At 59.0% G+C, this 17,315-nt stretch overlaps 2 protein-coding genes across 3 annotated transcripts; both read left to right on the top strand.

The window, feature by feature from the left end:
* Positions 1-3,430: 3,430 nt before the first annotated feature.
* On the top strand, positions 3,431-9,852 carry LOC309837903 (protein IL-40; the record flags this gene model as incomplete). Its single annotated transcript, XM_082678780.1, has 5 exons — positions 3,431-3,467; positions 3,824-3,853; positions 8,870-9,139; positions 9,296-9,392; positions 9,630-9,852. The coding sequence occupies 5 exons, from the start codon at positions 3,431-3,433 to the stop codon at positions 9,634-9,636; spliced, it is 441 nt and encodes a 146-aa protein (XP_082534906.1). The 3' UTR covers positions 9,637-9,852.
* Positions 9,853-12,723: 2,871 nt separating this feature from the next.
* SYNGR2 (synaptogyrin 2) lies at positions 12,724-16,647 on the top strand. Of its 2 annotated transcripts, XM_082679036.1 has the most exons (4): positions 12,724-12,851; positions 14,682-14,919; positions 15,308-15,447; positions 15,537-16,646. In XM_082679036.1, the coding sequence occupies exons 1-4, from the start codon at positions 12,753-12,755 to the stop codon at positions 15,732-15,734; spliced, it is 675 nt and encodes a 224-aa protein (XP_082535162.1). In that variant the 5' UTR covers positions 12,724-12,752; the 3' UTR covers positions 15,735-16,646. The 2 variants fall into 2 exon arrangements, with proteins under 2 accessions (XP_082535162.1, XP_082535163.1); XM_082679037.1 differs by lacking the exon at positions 15,308-15,447 and having other exon boundaries at positions 15,537-16,647.
* The last annotated feature ends 668 nt before the right edge of the window (positions 16,648-17,315 follow it).

Raw genomic sequence — 17,315 nt, forward strand, 5'->3', positions numbered from 1 at the left:
GGCTTGCTGAGCTCTGACCGCAGGCACCCTACACAACATCCTGTAATTCCTCCTTCACGTGTGAGACCACTGAGACCCACAGACGTTATGAGTCAGCAAGGGGCAGAGCTCAGATCTGACCTGCATCAGGAGACACTCCGAGTGTGGGCCCCGGGAGGTAGCGGAGCCCGCTGCCCAGGAAGGCAGGGCTGCGTCCAAGATTCCCAAGCCTCGGGTGCCGAGGCTGCAGAGGTTCTCAATCTGTGGTTCTCAGCCTCGGAGAACTCCTGAGAAGCCCCGTCAGATGCTGGCCCTGTGCCAGCGACTCTGACGCCATTGGTCCAGGTGCAGCCAGCAGCCAGACATCTGGACTTTCTAAAGCTCCCAGGTGACTCTCACCGGCAGCCAGGGTTGAGGATTGCTGGCCTAAAGAGCCGTCAGGAGGGAAGGTCAGGAGAAACCCCAGGACGTGCTTGACGAGGCTCTACTTCCAGCAGCAGGAGGCCAGCGCCTGGCTGGATTCCCAGCCTGGACACGGCATCTGGGCGGCTCTGGCCCGGCGCCCTCAGTCCAGGGGCTTCACGTGGTCGTTGCAGTCTTGGCTGGTTCAGCTCCTCCTGTCGCTGTCCCTCTCTCTCACTCACCCAGCATCCCATGACCCATCCGCCTGTCAACAAGTGCTGGGCCCTGTTTTGGGGCTGGTGGTGAGACTGCGGGAGACACAGGGAGCTACGTGCTCAGCTTGGGGAGGGCAACCAGTCTGGCCCCAAAGAAGGCGACACACGTTGTTAATTAGCAGCTTAGGGTCAATGTGTGGTCCCGGACCAGCAGCACCAACATCACCTGGGAACTTGTTAGAAAAGCCAGTTCTCGGGCCCCACCGCACCTCCTCTAAGGGTGGAGCCCAGCGATGTGGTTTAATGAGCCCCCGGGGGTGAGGCTGTTGGGTGCGAAGCGGGAGAACCTGCAGCACTGAGGCATCCAGGTCCTTCTTATCACCTTCACGTGCCTTCAGAGAACCCGCCAAGTGCATCACCGGATGTGAGGGGGACGAGCTTCAGGACCTTGAGGAACTCAAACTCGGGGCCTCAGTTTGCTTGACCAAAGCCTGGGGATGACACCACCCTCCTCTGTGTGGCTGTGAGGACTGAATGAGCAGTTACTTATATAGTGTCCTTCCTAGGAGAGCAGTTGAGGCCCTATTACAACATGGTCATTGGCCTAACGGAGCAAAGTGGGACAGGTGGGAAGGGGCCCTGATGGCCCTGTGACCGTGCCGGCCCAGCGAGGCAACCTGGGGCTCAGGGGGGAGCCATCGCAGTCAGCAGGAGGGTTTCGTGGAGTGGGCGACTAGCGGGGCCTTGGGGGACGGAGGACTCGACCGGAGGTGAAGGCAGAGGAACGGCCTGAGCCACGGTGTAGAGACGGGCCGGGCGGGCCTGAGCTGTGGAAACTGGGACTCTGAGTCCTCTAGACTGGGCTCTGGGGCCCACGAGGACAACCAGAGTGAAGGCGGAACCAGCACACCTCTGGCTGGGCTTGGAGAGCCCGGGGGTCCGGTAACGTTGAGCGTCTACCAGCAGCAAAGAAGACACACGTGGGCAGGGAGAGGCCCGTGGGGTTATTGCAGTAAGTGAAGCCAGGGTCTCTCCAGGTGCAGGGGCCCCAGTGCCTCCACCTTGGGGTGGGGGAGGGGGTCCCGGACTCTCCCCACCCAGCCCTGAGAGGGCTCCCAGCTACTCTGGCCAAGGCAGCCCAGCACGGATTCCCACCCAGGGGACCCTCCCAGGAAAGTGACGCAAGGAGGTGCTGGTAAGGCCATTTATCATAGAGGAGACTGGCCCTCGGTGGGCAGGAATCACGAAATGTCAGTCTAGTGGGTGACAGGAGAGCTTTGAGGACACCCTGACTCCGCTCCACCTGGGTGACCTGGGCTCACCTGGGGCAACCTACTCGGTGCTGTCACACCTGCAGCCTGTGGAGAAGAGGCGCAGAACAGCTCAGAGAAACAGCCCTCATTTGGTGGGGCACACAGGTGATGGCTGGAGAGGGGTAGTCGGGGTGAGGCAGTAGAGATGCCCCCGGTCCCACCAAGGCCTGGGGGAATTGTCCCTCGAGTCCACCCACCGTTCTCTGCTCTGACTCTGGCTCCCCAGACACACCGATAAAAGGGGGAGGCTTCTCATGAGCTGCCTCAGCTCGAATCAGAAGCCCTGAGCACAACGTAGAGGAAAAACCTCGAGCTTCTGGGACTTCAGGCAACAGACTGCCCACAGCTGAGGGGACGCTTCTGCCTGCCTTCAGTCGTCAGTTCCTTCCACGCACCCCTCCCGGCAGAGTGAGAACAGACTTTCTGGAAGGGAATTTCGCTAGGAAAACTAAGAGAAGATTAGCTTTTGCCCAAATGCAGAGAGGTAGGTGGGTCCCCAGAGCACATCCCCAGGGGTACGAGTCAGGACTCTGGGTGGCAAGGGACAGATGCTGATTCTTGCCCACTGAGGAGAAGGGACCACCGAGGTGACAAAGCCAGTCCTCAGGGGAGCTCCAGGACACTGTGCCCAGGCTTGGGCAGGGTCATCCCACCAGACCAGCTTCCCAACACGCCCAGGCCTCAGTGGGTGCCCCTGAGCCGGGCCTAGGGGCCCCAGGGCAGGGCTGTAACTGGCCTGCCTTGGGTCAGGTGCCGGTTCCCGGGCTGTGCTGGGGATGTGAGTGCCACTGACCTGTGAGGCTCTGTAGGAGAGAAGAGCCCGCACAGGAAGCAAATTGTTCCCTGGGGGCGGGACATCCTCCCTGAGGAAGGCACCTGTGTACAAATCAAAGCTCCATGTTCTGTGATAGCAGGAGAAAAACGCATATGCAGCTGTGTCAGTGTAGAAACAGGGAGTGTTTAAATAAAGTCACTTCATTCATTTTTTTAAAAAAAAGCCTCTGTGGGATTGGATGGGTCCTAGTCCCACCTTACCTGCTCCCTCTCTTCTCTCTGCCCTGAGCCCCCAGCCCTGAGGGGTCCAACCCACCAGTTCTTCAGAAGGACCCTCATGATTACATCGGGCCCACCTCGATAATCTGGGATAATCCTCTCGTCTCAAAATCAGCGGGTTAGCAAGCTTAATTCCCCCTTGCTGGCTACCAGTGCCTCCACCTTGGGGTGGGGGGGTCCCGGTGAGGACTCCAGGGTGAGGACACGGACGTCTTCTACCCTGGGGTCCTACAGCTTGGCAGTGGCGGCGACTGTGAACCCTGGTTTGGCTCCTGGCCCCTCCTAACTCCCTGGGGGTGTGGGGAGAGTCGCCGTCCCGGGCCCAGCCCTGGGGCGCTGTGGCATCCCGGTTATCTCCCCGCTGCAGGCACGCACCCACCCAGGGAGCACCCAGAGGCTCTGGAGTGGAGGTGGCCTCGCTCGAGGAAGCGCTTGCCCTCCTGGCTGAGGGCCCCGCGCGGCAGAGCCATGAGGGTCCTGCGGCTGCTCTGCTTGGCTGCGCTAGGTGAGCTGCCCAGGTACGTGGTGGGAGGGGGCCGCTGCCAGGGCCTTGAGGTGGCAGACTCAGGGTCCAGGGGTCTAGGGAGCACAGGAGACACCTCTGCAAGCACAGGACAGAGAGGGGAAGGTTTAGGCTTGAGTCTCAGACCAGCCAGTTATTGCTTCACCACTCTGGGTCCACTCTACTCATCTGCAGAATGGGCTGATGATACGAAACGCTCCGGGCTCCAAAGAGCTTCTGTGAGTGACGGTGCTTGTGGAGTCCTGGGCCTCCTTCTGGGCTCAGGATGAGGCTTTCTGAGTGGGCTCTGGCCTCCCCTCCACCCTGGGCTCTCCTAACTGCCCTCCCCTCTCTTACAGCCACCAGCAGCTCCGCAAAGCAGGAGAAAGGTGAGTTTCCCAGCATGCTGGAGGGCGGAGTACCCCCAGATGGGGACCCTGGAGTCAGAGGCCCCACCCACGGTAGAGGCTTTGGCCGACCGGGGGAAGGGTGTTGCGGGTGAGTGGCGTCTGCTGCTAGACCACTGGAAGGTTCTGGACCCCAGCCTCAACCCATGCAGGGCCCTGGAGGGTTGGAGAAGAGAAAGCTCTGCAGGAGGTGGGAGTGGGCGGGACAACAGACAGACGGTGGGGACAGTGACGTGGGGCAAGGAAAGTGCTTGGCTTCCCCTTGGGCTGTGTGTGGTGGGGGGGCAGGTATTACCAGCGGAGGCAGGCAGAGGGCGTGTCCCGGGCAGGTGTACCCCAATCACTCTGAGTGCCTGATCTGTAGCAGAAGCCCCTGGGGTGGGTGTGACCCCAGGGCAGGCTGGGGGCATTCTGGTGGGGTGCCTTGGCCCAGGAGGAGGGTGAGTGAGAGAATGAGGAAGTCTGGGCTCCCCCAACTCCCCCCTCCCTGAGGTCCAGCAAAGGGGAAACTGCCTGACTCTCAGAGGCAACAGGAAAGTGTCAGGGCCCCTCTCTCCACCAGCCGCCTGGTGTAAGAGCCAGTGAGAGGGGAGGCTCCCGGTGGCCGTCCCTCCTCCCCTCAGCTTTGGCCGCCTCTGTCTTTCCACTCCCCTTCCTTCTCCTGCCCTCTCCCCTGCCCCCATTTCCAGCCCTGTGACCCTTAAAGTCAAGGTGGTCAGTCACCTCCTCCTCTCCACATCTCTGCAAGGGCGGCTGCCCTTCCTCTGGTCTCATCTGGACCTGTAACTTCCCTGGTCTCAGGGCTGCAACTGCAGCCGCTTCTATTCCACTTAAGGGTGGACCTCACTTGAGTGCCGCATGGGCTGAACTATCATTTCCTTATTTGCTTTAAAAACAAACACATCAAAAAAAAAAAAAAACACATCATGGTGTTTCCGCTAAAAGGAGAACTGTGCAGGGCCCTGGCCTCTGGGTCTCCGGGAAGTACCTGGGCAGGGCCGGTCCACCCCCCTCCAGCCCCTGACTTCTGCTCAGACTCTTGCCCAGCAAGTCCTGCTAACTAAACTGCTAAGGAGCCGACTGACAAATCATTCATTCATTCATTCATTCATTTATCCAATCATTCAGTAATTACTGGTTGAGCATCTGTTTGGTACCAGGTGCTGCTTGAGGCCCCAGGATGGTGGGTGCAGAAACAAAACAGAGATCCCTACCCTCACGTAGCTTACATTCTAGTGGGGCCGGAGGGACAGATGATAATAAAAATAAGCACATTCTACAGCGTGCTAGAACGTGATAGGTCCCAGAGAACAGCAAGCAGGGAAGAGGGGAAGGGAACATGGGTTGGGGGTGGGGAGGGAGGGCACCATCTACTGGGAAGTCATCACTGAGAAGGGGACACGCCAGCAAGGACACGAAGGAGGTGGTAGAGCAGGATGTGCCTGGACAAGGGCCTGCGTGGCCAGAGCACAGGAAGCAGGGGCAGGGGAGTGTTGGATGAGGTAGGGGGGCAGTGTTGAGTCGGGGGGGCCCTGTGGGCATAGCAATGGGAGGGTTTACAGCAGAAGGGTTGACCTGATTTACTCTTCCTGGGGTCATTTTGGCTGCTGTGTTGAGAAGAGATGGGGTGGGGATGAAGGCTAGAATCCCAGAGAGCCTTTAGACTGTTCCCGGGATCCAGAGGAGAGATTGGGTGATAGCCAGGAGGCCTGGCAAGGTGGTCAAGGTATATTCTGAAGGCCTTTGCTGATAGATGGGATGGGATGGGAAAGACAGAGCTGTGGAAGATGACTCGGGGGGTTTGGGTCTGAGCAGCTGGGAACTGGCGAAGTCAAGGGCAGCCTTACAACTGATTACTACTAATGGGAACAAGAGGTTGGGCCTGAGATATTGGGTGTTAAGAGCCAAGATTTTGGAACGTTTCTGTGTATTTTGAAATCCCCAAGAATCATGGCAAGTGCAGTATTGAGTGTAGCAGGAACCAGGCACAAGAATCTTCAAGGGATGGTGGGCATTTCCAGGTAACTGTAACCCAGAGGGGCAGGGTGCAGTGTCTGAAGACATGAGGTTCAAGGCTGCTGTTTAGGGAGGGAGGAGGGAGAGTGGTCCAGGAATAGCAAGAGGATGCCCGCCCTCGCCATCCCAGGCCAGTGTTGGGAAGGCTGTGAGGACCCCCCGCCACCTGAGATACCACTGGTGCAGGCACTGTGTGGGGGAGGGGAGGCTGGTTTCCATTAGGTGTAGAAGGTGAGATGTGAGAGGAGAGCTTGAGGGTTCCGGGATTCGGTGCAACTGAGCCTACCAGCCTTCCAGAGGGCGCAGGGGGAGGTGGGACATAAAGGGGGACTTTCAGAGCCCTAGAAAAGGTGAGGCAGGAAGATGAGGCCTGGGGTCTCCCGTGGGGCTGCCATGAAAGAAGACAATGTTCGGGGTGGGGGGCTGGGGCGCGGCTGGTTGAAGGACAGATTCAGAGTGCGAGTGTGTACAAAGGAGTCTTGATAACTGTCCCCTCCCCCCAATCCTGAAACCCGCTTCACTTGTAAGGGGGCTGTGCTAGTTTCCTGGGGCTGCTCTAACGAAGTACCACACAGAAATCGATTCTCTCCTGGTTCTGGAGGCTTCATCTGAAGGCTCACCTGCGGGCTGTGGTAGTCCTTGGCGTTGCCTGGCTTGTGACAGCATCACTCCAAACTCTGCCTCTGTCTTTACATGGCCTGTGTGTGTGTGTGTGTCTTTGTCTCTTCTCTTTAGGGCCCACCCTAATCCAGCAAGGGTTACTGAAGTCCATCTGTACGGACCCCATTTCCAAATAAGGTCCCATTCACAAGTACCTGGGGTTAAGGCTTGAATACATCTTCCTTTTTGGAGGACACAATTCAACTCTCAACAGATGGGCTGCTTGTTCAACCCTCATCAGATCCCTGGGCCCGAGCTCAGGTCTAATGAATTGGGCCTCCAGGGTTGGGACTCCAATCTCCAAGCTTCCGGGTTATCACAGAAACAAGCTAGGGAGAGGTAGGGGCGATCCTGAAGGGCCTCCAAGCCCAGCTGGACGGCAATCCACTGCCCGGCCTGGGCACAGCCCTAAGCTGCTCGCTCTTTCTTTAGTGACAGTGGGAGGCTCTGCACAGCCATTCGATCACCCCAGCCCTGGCTGGCTCAGCTTCCGGTCCCCGGGGTGTCCTTGTCGCTTGATCAAATTCTGAGTGTGCCATCCTATCTTCAAATGTTCAGACACAGATGATGAATTTGTAATTAAATGATAGACCCCTCGTTATGGGTGGGCTAGATGCATAAACTAAATAATCAAAAGGAAAGACCCACACAGGTCTTGTTAGAATAAAAAGTGAGTGCTGTACCCTGTAGGGCACTAAAACCGAAAGTGGCTTCTGTCTGTGAACTTATGTAAATCAGGCTTCTATTAATGGCCATCGTAATGGAAATGAAGGTGGGCCAGCATTTTCTTTCCATTTTTGTTAAGTCAAGGTCATTTCCCCACAGTGAAGGGAGCAACAGTGTCATCACCCTGAAGCCTGAACCCACATTTCCCCGGGGGTGTGGGGGGGGGAAGATTCTGGCCCCAAGAGCCGTTGACTGTTGGGCCTCAGAGTCACGTTGACGAAATTGTTGGTAGCAGTTTGCAAACTGGTGCCCTGGAGAGTAGATTAAACTCTAGATAGAGCTTTACTTAACTTCAAAGATTTTGCATGAAGGAGTGTTTGAAAAAAAAATAGTATGAGGGCTTCCCTGGTGGTGCAGAGAGTCCGCCTGCCGATGCAGGGGACGCGGGTTCGTGCCCCGGTCTGGGAGGATCCCACGTGCTGCGGAGCGGCTGAGCCCGTGGGCCATGGCCGCTGAGCCTGCGCGTCCGGGTCCTGTGCTCCGCGGCGGGAGAGGCCACAACAGTGAGAGGCCCGCGTACCGCAAAAAAAAAAAAAAAAATTCTGGGTATTTCACATGAATAGAATCATACAATATGTGGCCTTTCGTGTCTGATGTATTTCATTCAGCATAATGTGTTTTTTTGGTTTTTTAAATTTATTTATTTATTTGGCTGTGTTGGGTCTTTGTTTCTGCGTTAGGGCTTTCTCTAGTTGTGGCAAGTGGGGGCCATTCTTCATCGCGGTGCGCGGGCCTCTCACTATCGCGGCCTCTCTTGTTGCGGAGCACAGGCTCCAGACGCGCAGGCTCAGCGGCCATGGCTCACGGGCCCAGCCGCTCCGCGGCATGTGGGATCTTCCCAGACCAGGGCTTGAACCCGTGTCCCCTGCATTAGCAGGCAGATTCTCAACCGCTGCGCCAGCAGGGAAGCCGCAGCATAATGTTTTTAAGGTTCATCCATGTTGTAGCAGGTGTCAGTGCTTCATTCCTTTTCATGGATGAATACTCTTCCGTCATGTGGATGGACCACATTTTGTTTATCCGTCATCCATTGATGGACATCTGGGCTGTTTCCACCTTTTGGCTGTTGTGAATAGTGCTGCTGTGAACATGTGTGTACAAGTATCTGTTAGCGTCCCTGTTTTCAATTCTTTTGGTATATAGCTAGGAGTGGAATTGCTGGGTCGTGTGGTAATTCTTTAACTTTTTGAGGAATTGCCAGATGAGCATTTTCTTAAGGTGCTTGTTAAACGTTGGTTTCCTTCTTCCTCTTTGGACTGTCTCATCTTTAAGAGACTGCCTAAATTTTATTCATTGTTAATCTGAATTCAAAATTAACTGGGTGTCCTGTATTTTTAGCTGCTCAGTCTGGCAACCCAGAATATACCACATGAAAATAAAACCAAATACATGGATGAAATTGTATGGTATACACTGCAAGTAGGGTAGAAGCTCAGACGCGAGGCGGAGGGAGCAATCCAGAAGGCTGCCTGGAGGAGCAATCAGTCAGTTAGGCCACTAGGCTCATTAGGCATGTGTACTGAGGGAACTGGCTAGGGGGAGGGCATTAAAGTCTCCCAGCCACACCTGTGCTCTCGCCCTCTCCCACCCTGCCAGAGCCGGTGTCCCAGCTGCAAGCTGACTTCACCCTGTTGGACAGGGGGTCAGGCCTCAGGGTAGAGGTGTTCTGCCAGGCATCCTCGGGCAGCCCACCCATCACCTACAGACTGGTCAGGAGGAACGGGCACATCCACATGCAGCAGACTCGGAACTCTGGGCAGCCAGCCAACTTCTCCTTCCCACTGAACCAGACGTCGGACTGGTTCCGGTGCCAGGCTGAAAACAACATCAGCGTCCAGCACACTCCCTTCACACTGGTGCCCCCAGGTGAGAGGGCCCCTTGGTTTCCAGAGGGGCAGCTGGCGCTTCTGAGTAGGTCAGTGGGAGGTGCCAAAAGCAGGGACGGGTGCCCTGACGCAGCCATGCCTACCCTGGCCTGGCCTAACGGAAGTCCAGCCCAGCTGTCCCCCGCCTCCTTCACAGGAGAGCTGCCCCCGGGACCCACCTTCGCGCTGGCTGCCTGCCTCATCTCCATCATAGCCGTCTTTTCTTGGAAACTGAGCCGGACCAAGCAGATCAGGTAGGAAATGGGTGCTGGATGTGGGGGAGGAGTGAACTGCTGATGGCCTATGTGGACCAACGGGGGCCCTGGCTTGGCAGAGCCGGTGGTGGTTTGGTAGGGCAGGGCTGCCATTGGAACCAAGCAGGACCCTATGGGACTTTCCCAGGACAGACCCCTCCTCCATATCTTCTGCTGTAGCTCCTCTCTGAAGTACCCAGATAACAGTATCTCAGGCATATTTCCTGAATTTTTCAGATGCTAAAACCCACGACCCAATGGAAGAAATTAACTACTTGAGGATCATGGGTTCGTAGCCCAGGGGCCTTCTGGTGCCTAAGGATCGATAATGTTAACCTCTGTGACACCAACCAATCAGAGAATTGATCACATACCCTGCGGCTCCCCTCCCTCACCTGGCCGATAAAAGTGCTTTGCTGAAAGCCCTCGAGGAGTTCGGAATTTGGGGGGGCAGAGCGCCCCTGCCCCGTTCCCCTTGCGTGGCCCCGCAGTAAAACTTTCTGTGCTCCAAACTCCAACATTTTGTTTTGTTTGGCTTCACAGTGTGTTGGGCACATGAACTTGCGTTCGGTAACACCACCAGGGCAAAGAAAGGGCCGTATGGCTTATGCATGACTTGCAAAAGTTCACTTAGGGCCTACCGTGTGCCAAGTGCCCATGGAGCACGTTGGCGGCTTTATCTGACCCTGACCATGCTCTAGCCGCCTTGTCGTGGAGTCCACTGCCTCTGGGTGGGGCTCTCTCCAATACTCCCTATTGGTCTGAGGAGGATGGAGCCTCCGGGGCACCAGGGTGGGCCAGGGGCTTCTGCCCTCCATGGAAACCCCGTCAGTCTTTCCAGCTGGTGACCGGAGGCAGGGGCTGGACCTCCTGGGGTCCCCTCTCGAAGGCTATTACTTCACTGACTTGTAAAGTGACCAGGGCCTTTGTGCTGTCCAACCCTGGGCACCGCAGTCCTCTGTGTGCCCCACCTGCCTGGCCTTTGGCAGTGGTCATCTCTGCCTCCGAACTTCTCACCTCCCCTCGTTCCTAAGACACTTCTGTCTCCTGGTCATCCTCCCCGCCCCTCTGGTACCAAAGCTGTCTCCCCAGAATCACACCCCTGTCCCTCCCTCGAAGAGAAACCAATTACTCTTATCTAAGTTTCAGGAGGAAGCAGCAAACAGAAAAAAAACAAGAACCAGTTAGAACCAACTAGGCTCAAGATGGCGGAGGATTCGACTTCCAATAGATCTAGAGCCTTACTACACGCTCTATACGTTAGCTAAATGACACACCCACCAGCACCAGGACAGCTGGCGATCACCATGATGACAACCAGAAAAGCCCCTATGAGAACTGAAAAGGAGAGTTGCATCAGTTCCAGGTCCAAACCACACCCCTGTTCTTGGATAACTCATGAATATTCCTCCCACTCATTCCAAACCCCTCCCTTTTACTCCAACCCTCCTATTTATTTGGTGTCTCCAACTGAATTGGGTTGAGTTGATTTGCAAACTAGGTTCCCGCTTCTCCATTCTTTGGCCATTGAAGAAAGCTGGTGCTCTTCCAGTCTCAGCATCCGTTTTGTTATCGACTGAGCAAATCAAACCTCCCTGGCTGAGACAGGGGGTCTCAGCCCAAGCTAGGACCCCAGTGTGGGTTTGGTCGACCAATTCACTAACACCTGGCCAGCCTCTTTGGTGGGCTTTGTCCAGGAGTCCTTGGCACTCTCCTTGTCTTACCTCTGCGCCCCTCCCTCCCAAGTCTGTCCCAGAGGCTAGGCTCATGGGCGAACCATGTCAGCTCTCTGAGCCTCAGTTTCCCCTTCTATAACAGGGGGTATACAGACCAGGGGCCAGTACTTGGCCTCCAGGTGATTCAGTGCCCCCACCTTATTTCGTGGTGTGACTAAGCCTCACGCCCCTCCTCCTGCCCAGGGCACTGATGCACTTGCCACCAATAAAATTCCTGGAGGCCTTGGGAGGGGGTGGCTGGGAGGTATGCTGGCTTAACCTGGAGTCTCAACTCCTTTGTCATCAAGGTCGTGACCAGAAGATGCAGGCTGGGCAGAGTCCCCAGGAGAGCCCTGGTTCTTGTCCCCTATAGAAGGACCCACCATTTGAAGAAATGAAATGAAGAAAAGAATGAAGAAAAGCCCCACCAGCCTGGATTCTTGGAGCGCTGGTGTTCTTCATCAAATACTCATGGTGCTAGTTTGAGGGATTTAGGATGGGGGGAGCTGTAGGGGGAAGGAGAGGTCCATAGGAGGACGGGGCTCTGTGAGGGCCCCTCTCCTCACCGCTCAGCAGCTCGTCACCGTCCATCCAGGTCTGGGGAGACGTTGGGGTAGATGTGAAGGCCCAGAGGCACCAGCCCACCCAGGGCCACTGCTTCCTCCCCCACCCCTGCTCCCCTCTTCCCTGGAGTGGCACCCCATCTCCTGGTGGCCCAGTCCTCTGGCTCCACTGCTCACCTGTCACCGTCCCATTCACCTGGAGGACTCTGGGCCCCACCTGGCCAGCACCCCCTCATTAATCTTTACCTGCAACTATGATGTCTGGAATTCCTCCCTGCCGAGTCAGCCTGAGGCCCCTGGAGAACCAGCCCCCCTCCCCACCCACACACACCTAGAGCCATCCCAGTTTGGACGCTCTGAACCATTTCCGGAAAGAATTGTATTAAACTCTGCCCCCTGCCGGCCACCCTGGGAACTTCGTTTCTGTCTGCACACCATCTTGGAGCCTGGAAGTCGGCCCTACGCACGGCCCTACATGGCCCTGGGGCCGGGCCCGGCTCGGGAAAAACTGGAAGGGGTGGTGGTCTCGACCACATCCCAGGCTTAGCTCCAGAGAGGAGAAAAGAGTGACAGGCCATGCAGGGAGGGGTCCAGGCTGTGGCCTGGGGTTTAAGTAGAATGGGGGAGAAGAGAGGAGGTGCGTAGGAGCCTGGGTCTTGGGCAGATGGGGCCCAGACGGCGTCTGGCGGGGCTTCCTGGAGGCGGAGGCGGGAGTGCAGGGGCAAAGAGTGGATGGAGCAGGGGGGCGGGCCCTTCTTGCGACCCTCTCTTCCTGGGGACTCTCTGGCCCTTTCCAGTCGCCCTGCGGACCAGTAGAGCAGAGGGACGAGACTCCGGCCGAGAGGTGGGCTGGACAACGAGTCCGCTGCCGCTGGACGGATGTCGGCCGCTGGAAGCGCAGGCCGGGATGTCGGGGTAACCCTGCCGCTCCTGCACCGCCGCTCGTCTTGGGCGGACTTTGCCCTCGGTCCCTGGGGCGGTGCTGGCCACGCCCCTGGGGAGGAGCCGGGACGGGGGCGGGGCGGCGAGCTGGCTCCTCAACAGTCCGCGGCTGCGGCGGCGGCGGCGGCTGCGACGGCGAAATGGAGAGCGGGGCCTACGGCGCGGCCAAGGCGGGCGGCTCCTTCGACCTGAGGCGCTTCCTGACGCAGCCGCAGGTGGTGGTGCGCGCCGTGTGCTTGGTGAGCCGGGGTGCGGGGCCTCGGGGAACCGACTTCGTCGCCAGGCCGGGGGAGTGGGGCCGCTGGGAGCCTGAGAGCGCGACAGGTGGTGGCGGCCGAGGCCCGGGGGTGGGAGCGGCGCGCGTGGGGCGGGCGAGCGGGGCCCGGGACCCTCCAGCCCCTCACCCCCCGGGCCCCGCCGCCCCCCGAACCCGGGTCCCGCCACCCCCCACCTCCCAGCCCGGGCGCGGAATGGCCGGGCGGCACCGCGGGGAGCAGGCCCGTCGCCCTGCTGGCAGTGGGAGGAGTTTGAGGCGGCTCCAGGACAGGTGGCCGGCACGCCGCGACTCCCACCCTGGGGGAATTCATCAGGAAGGGGCTTTCCGAAGCCACGTGGGGTGCGTGGGGTTGGGGGGCAGCCTGGCGCCCTGATACAGAGTCTCTCAAGAGCAGCCCATGGGTCTGCTTCCCCATCCAAGATCAGGTGACCCCAGGATGTTCCCCTCCATGTGAGCTGGCTGAGCGCTCCAGTACCAGGTTACCGGGGTGGGGCGTTGGTGGGAGGTCCCATGCTCTCGGACAACCGGAGCCCAAAGCTGAACAAGCTGTTAGCCAGCCCGCAGGCAGAGGGCTGGGCATGCGGCGCCCACACCACACCTGCCCCTGCCTGGGACTGGAGCCCTACGCGTTGCCCTGGTGACACTCTCACCCCCGCTCTGCCTGACTGTGGGGTCTGACTCCAGGAGCAGATGCCCACGTTTCGGGATGGCAGTGCCAGGAGTCAGGCTGGCACACTGCTCCCAGCATCCAGAGTTCCGGCTTCATCTCCAGCTGGGGGTGGGGCCTGTGACTGCCAGCTCCAGAGCCTATTGAGAGGGCCTTGTGCAGGCAGGCAGGGCAGGCTGGGGAGAGGCCTGGGCCGGTCCCAGAGGGAGCCAGGCCTCCAGACTGTCCCGGGTCTGCTGACATAAGGCAGGGGTGAGCGGTGGCCTTTCAGTTTGGGGTGGAGACGGGTGACGTGAGGCTTTTCGCAAGGGCCTGGAGCCCCTCCCAGCGTTCTGGCTGGTACACCCCCTCGACCCCCACCCCAGTACATCCAGGGGTCTGCGTGCAGAGCTGTGTCCACAGGCCTGCTGGGCAGACTAGCGTGAGGTGCTCTGTGTGGGTGGGACCCACTGTGAGCGGGAGGCCAGCTGGGGTTCCCTGGGAGGGCAGGGGCCAGGATGCCAAAGAGCCCAGAATTCCTTGTAGGAAAGAAGCTGGCCAAACTGAGGAGCCCAGCAGGGAAGAGGTGGAGGGGGCTCCAGGAGGTGGGGGTCTGGGGACGCTATTTCGGCTCAGAGGCATGGCTTTCCTGAGGTGGGAGGAGCCCTCCATCACTGGGTGTTTAGGCAGAGGCTGGGTGCTGTAGAGGTGACTCAGACAGGTGATGGGGGTGAGACTCCAAGCTTGGGTTTTTATGACTTTGTGACCCATCCTGTTTAAAACTCACTGAAAGTGGGAGTGCTTTAGTTTGGGCGATTGCCCTTAATCTTCAAGTACCTAACCACCAGTACCCATCCTCCAGGCAGACAGCTGGGCAGGCAGTCCCCTCCCAGGAGATCCCCTTCACTCCCCACCATCCCCAGTCCAGGAATCCCCGGCCATACCCCTCGTGACTTGTGACTGGTGTCTGGAGGTAGCCCAGGAGAAGGGAGAGGGAGGGGCTCGCTCCCCAAGTTCAGGAAGGGCTGGGACACCAACCTGGAGCATGGGGGACAGCAGGAGCAGAGGAGGCCCCACTCTGTGTGCCACCTGGGGGGTTTGTCACAGGGTAGCAGTCACTCAGCCCTTCCCCTGCCTCCCCCTCAGGTCTTCGCCTTGATCGTGTTCTCATGCATCTTCAGTGAGGGCTACAGCAACACCCACGAGTCCAGACAGCAGTACTGCGTGTTCAACCGCAACGAGGACGCGTGCCGCTTCGGCAGCGCCATCGGGGTGCTGGCCTTCCTGGCCTCGGCCTTCTTCTTCGTGATCGACGTCTATTTCCCCCAGATCAGCAACGCCACTGACCGCAAGTACCTGGTCATCAGCGACCTGCTCTTCTCAGGTATCTGCCGGCTGCACCTCCATTTGATCTTGGGGTGAACAGGAGCGGCAGTGGTCCCAAGAGCTCTAGGGTGCTGTGACCGCAGGGCTTGGGAGGGGTGGGAGTAGCCCCAGGTTCCCAGACCTCCCAGCAGACAGGCTGGCACGGAAGGATTTCTCACCATCTGCTGAAACCCTCCGCAGCTGAGTGGGACTTGGAGCAAGGACTCCCAGGATAGCATCTTGTCCCCACCCTGGCTTCTGCATCAGTGCCCTTTGCACCCCCGGAGGCTTCTCCCTCCTGCCTGCTCCGTGGAGCTGACCCTGCCCTCCTGCCGGCTCCGTGGAGCTGACCCTGCCCTCCTGCCGGCTCCGTGGAGCTGACCCTGCCTTCCTGGCCTTCTCCCCAGCTCTCTGGACCTTCATGTGGTTCGTCAGCTTCTGCTTCCTTGCCAATCAGTGGGCAGCCACCAAGCCGGAATACGTGCTGGTGGGAGCCGACTCGGCCCGGGCGGCCATCGCCTTCAGCTTCTTTTCTGTCTTCTCCTGGGTAAGTGGACCAGGACGGGCCAGGGCCCTGGTGTCTTTGGTGAAGGGTGGTGGAGGGCTGAGGAACCCAAACCTCGGGGCTCTCTGCAGGGCGTGCTGGCCTCCTTGGCCTACCAGCGCTACAAGGCCGGAGTGGACGACTTCATCCAGAACTATGTGGACCCCACTCTGGACCCCAGCACGGCCTACGCCTCCTACCCAGGCGCGCCTGTGGACAGCTACCAACAGCCGCCCTTCACCCAGAACGCCGAGACCACAGAGGGCTACCAGCCGCCCCCCGTGTACTGAGCTGCGGCCGGGGATGGTAAGGGGAGGAGGGAGGGCGCTTGGGGGGCCTCCCCTCTTCCCGGACTCCTCCCCCGAGGCTGGTCTCCCAGAGCTGCCGGCCCCGCTCGATCCACCTGGCGCCTGTCGGAGCTGACGCACGGCCTGGAGAGAGAGCCCCTGCCTCCTCGTCCTGGCTGCTGGCCTCAGAGCCTCGGCCTGTGCCCCAGGGGGCTTCACCTACCACTCCTCAAGGGCATTTTTTAGGGAAGGGTTTTTGGTTGGATGGGTTTTGTCATTGCTTTTAATGATCCCCAACCCCACCTGAAGTAGCTCCAAGGGCCCGATGTGCTGGTTTGACAAGTGCCTTAGCTTCTCCCCAGCCTGAAGGAGCCGGGCCACGTGCAGGCCTCGGTGGCCACCGCCATCTGGGGGGTCTCTGCCAAAGATGAGGCTGTGGGGCCTTCCCCCTGCTCTGCTGCTGGCACTGGGCTGGGGCTCCTTTCCTCCTCACTCAGGTTCGTTCTGCCCCCAGCCCCCTGCCCCCTGCCTGCTCTGCGAGCGGCAGCCCGTGCTCACTGCTGAAGTGTCTGCTCGCTTGGATCTGGGCTCTGTGCCAGTGCCTCTGGGTCACCTTCCTGACAGCCTAGGCGCAGGGCTGGTGCCGCCCCCCACCAGCGGGCTCGGGCGGGCAGCACTGTCTCTGCTCCCACCCCTTGGCCGCAGGAAGGGGCTTTGCCTGACGACAGCACCCAGCTTTATGTAAATACCCCCGCACCGTTAGTTGGGAGGCGTGGAGCACACCCACAGCCCCCAGGCTGCTCTGAATGTGTTGCAGAGCCTCGGGGGAGATGCACAGCGCCCTTGGATTCTGTTGACTAACTTTGGAGATGGAATAAATGTTTTTCTCATTCATAATCTCCATTGTCATGGGTGGGGCCTCTGTCTAGGGGTAGGAGAAAGAGAAATTCCACTCTGAGGTACACCCTCTGGCCGAGGTCTTATGGAACCTGTATTTTGAACAGAGTTGTGGCAGTCTGGCCCTCCAGCGTGCCTAGCAGCTCCCCGCCACCCCCACCCCCCCACCGACCCAGGGTCTCATTGCTCACGCTGCCCTCCCATCAGCATCTTAAAATAGTAACTGTGTTCAGCCTGTAAACAACATGGCTTTTCTGGGCCGCTCTGCCAGGGTCCTGGTGTGCCCCTGGAGGGGCAGGGGCCCTCTGCTTCCCGTAGACAGGGCTCAGCACCTCTGCAGCCTGTTCCGGACACACAGGGGGCCGGCCTGACTGCCCAGCCCGCCCCAGGGAACAAGCCCGGCTCAGGCAGGAGGCCAGGGCCCCCAGGGCAACTCGGGGCTTCCCCTTTTGAGCCCAGACAGGGAGCTGTCAAAAGTGGGCCCCAACAGTTTCAAAATCCTGAGTAAAAACTAGTAGGGTTTGGGAATTACGTTCTCATCACTGTACTGCACCTTTGTAACCTGGGACCAACCGCGAGCAAAGGGGAGGGAGAAGCTGGGGCGAGGGTGGGGAACCCGGACCCCCATGTGCATGGGGCACACCTACAGCCCAGGCTCACCCCACCCACACCTGACCTGGCGCACTC

This window comes from Grampus griseus (assembly GCF_964374135.1).
Source record: "Grampus griseus genome assembly, chromosome: 20".
Lineage (NCBI taxonomy): Eukaryota > Metazoa > Chordata > Mammalia > Artiodactyla > Delphinidae > Grampus > Grampus griseus.

What these genes read in the sequence shown, in the direction of transcription:
- SYNGR2 (XM_082679036.1), top strand. Translation starts at nt 12,753, where the DNA reads ATGGAGAGCGGGGCCTACGGCGCGGCCAAGGCGGGCGGCTCCTTCGAC. An exon ending in TGGTGCGCGCCGTGTGCTTG is followed by an intron (nt 12,852 to 14,681) that starts GTGAGCCGGGGT and finishes CCTCCCCCTCAG; the next exon opens with GTCTTCGCCTTGATCGTGTT. An exon ending in TCTTTTCTGTCTTCTCCTGG is followed by an intron (nt 15,448 to 15,536) that starts GTAAGTGGACCA and finishes GGCTCTCTGCAG; the next exon opens with GGCGTGCTGGCCTCCTTGGC.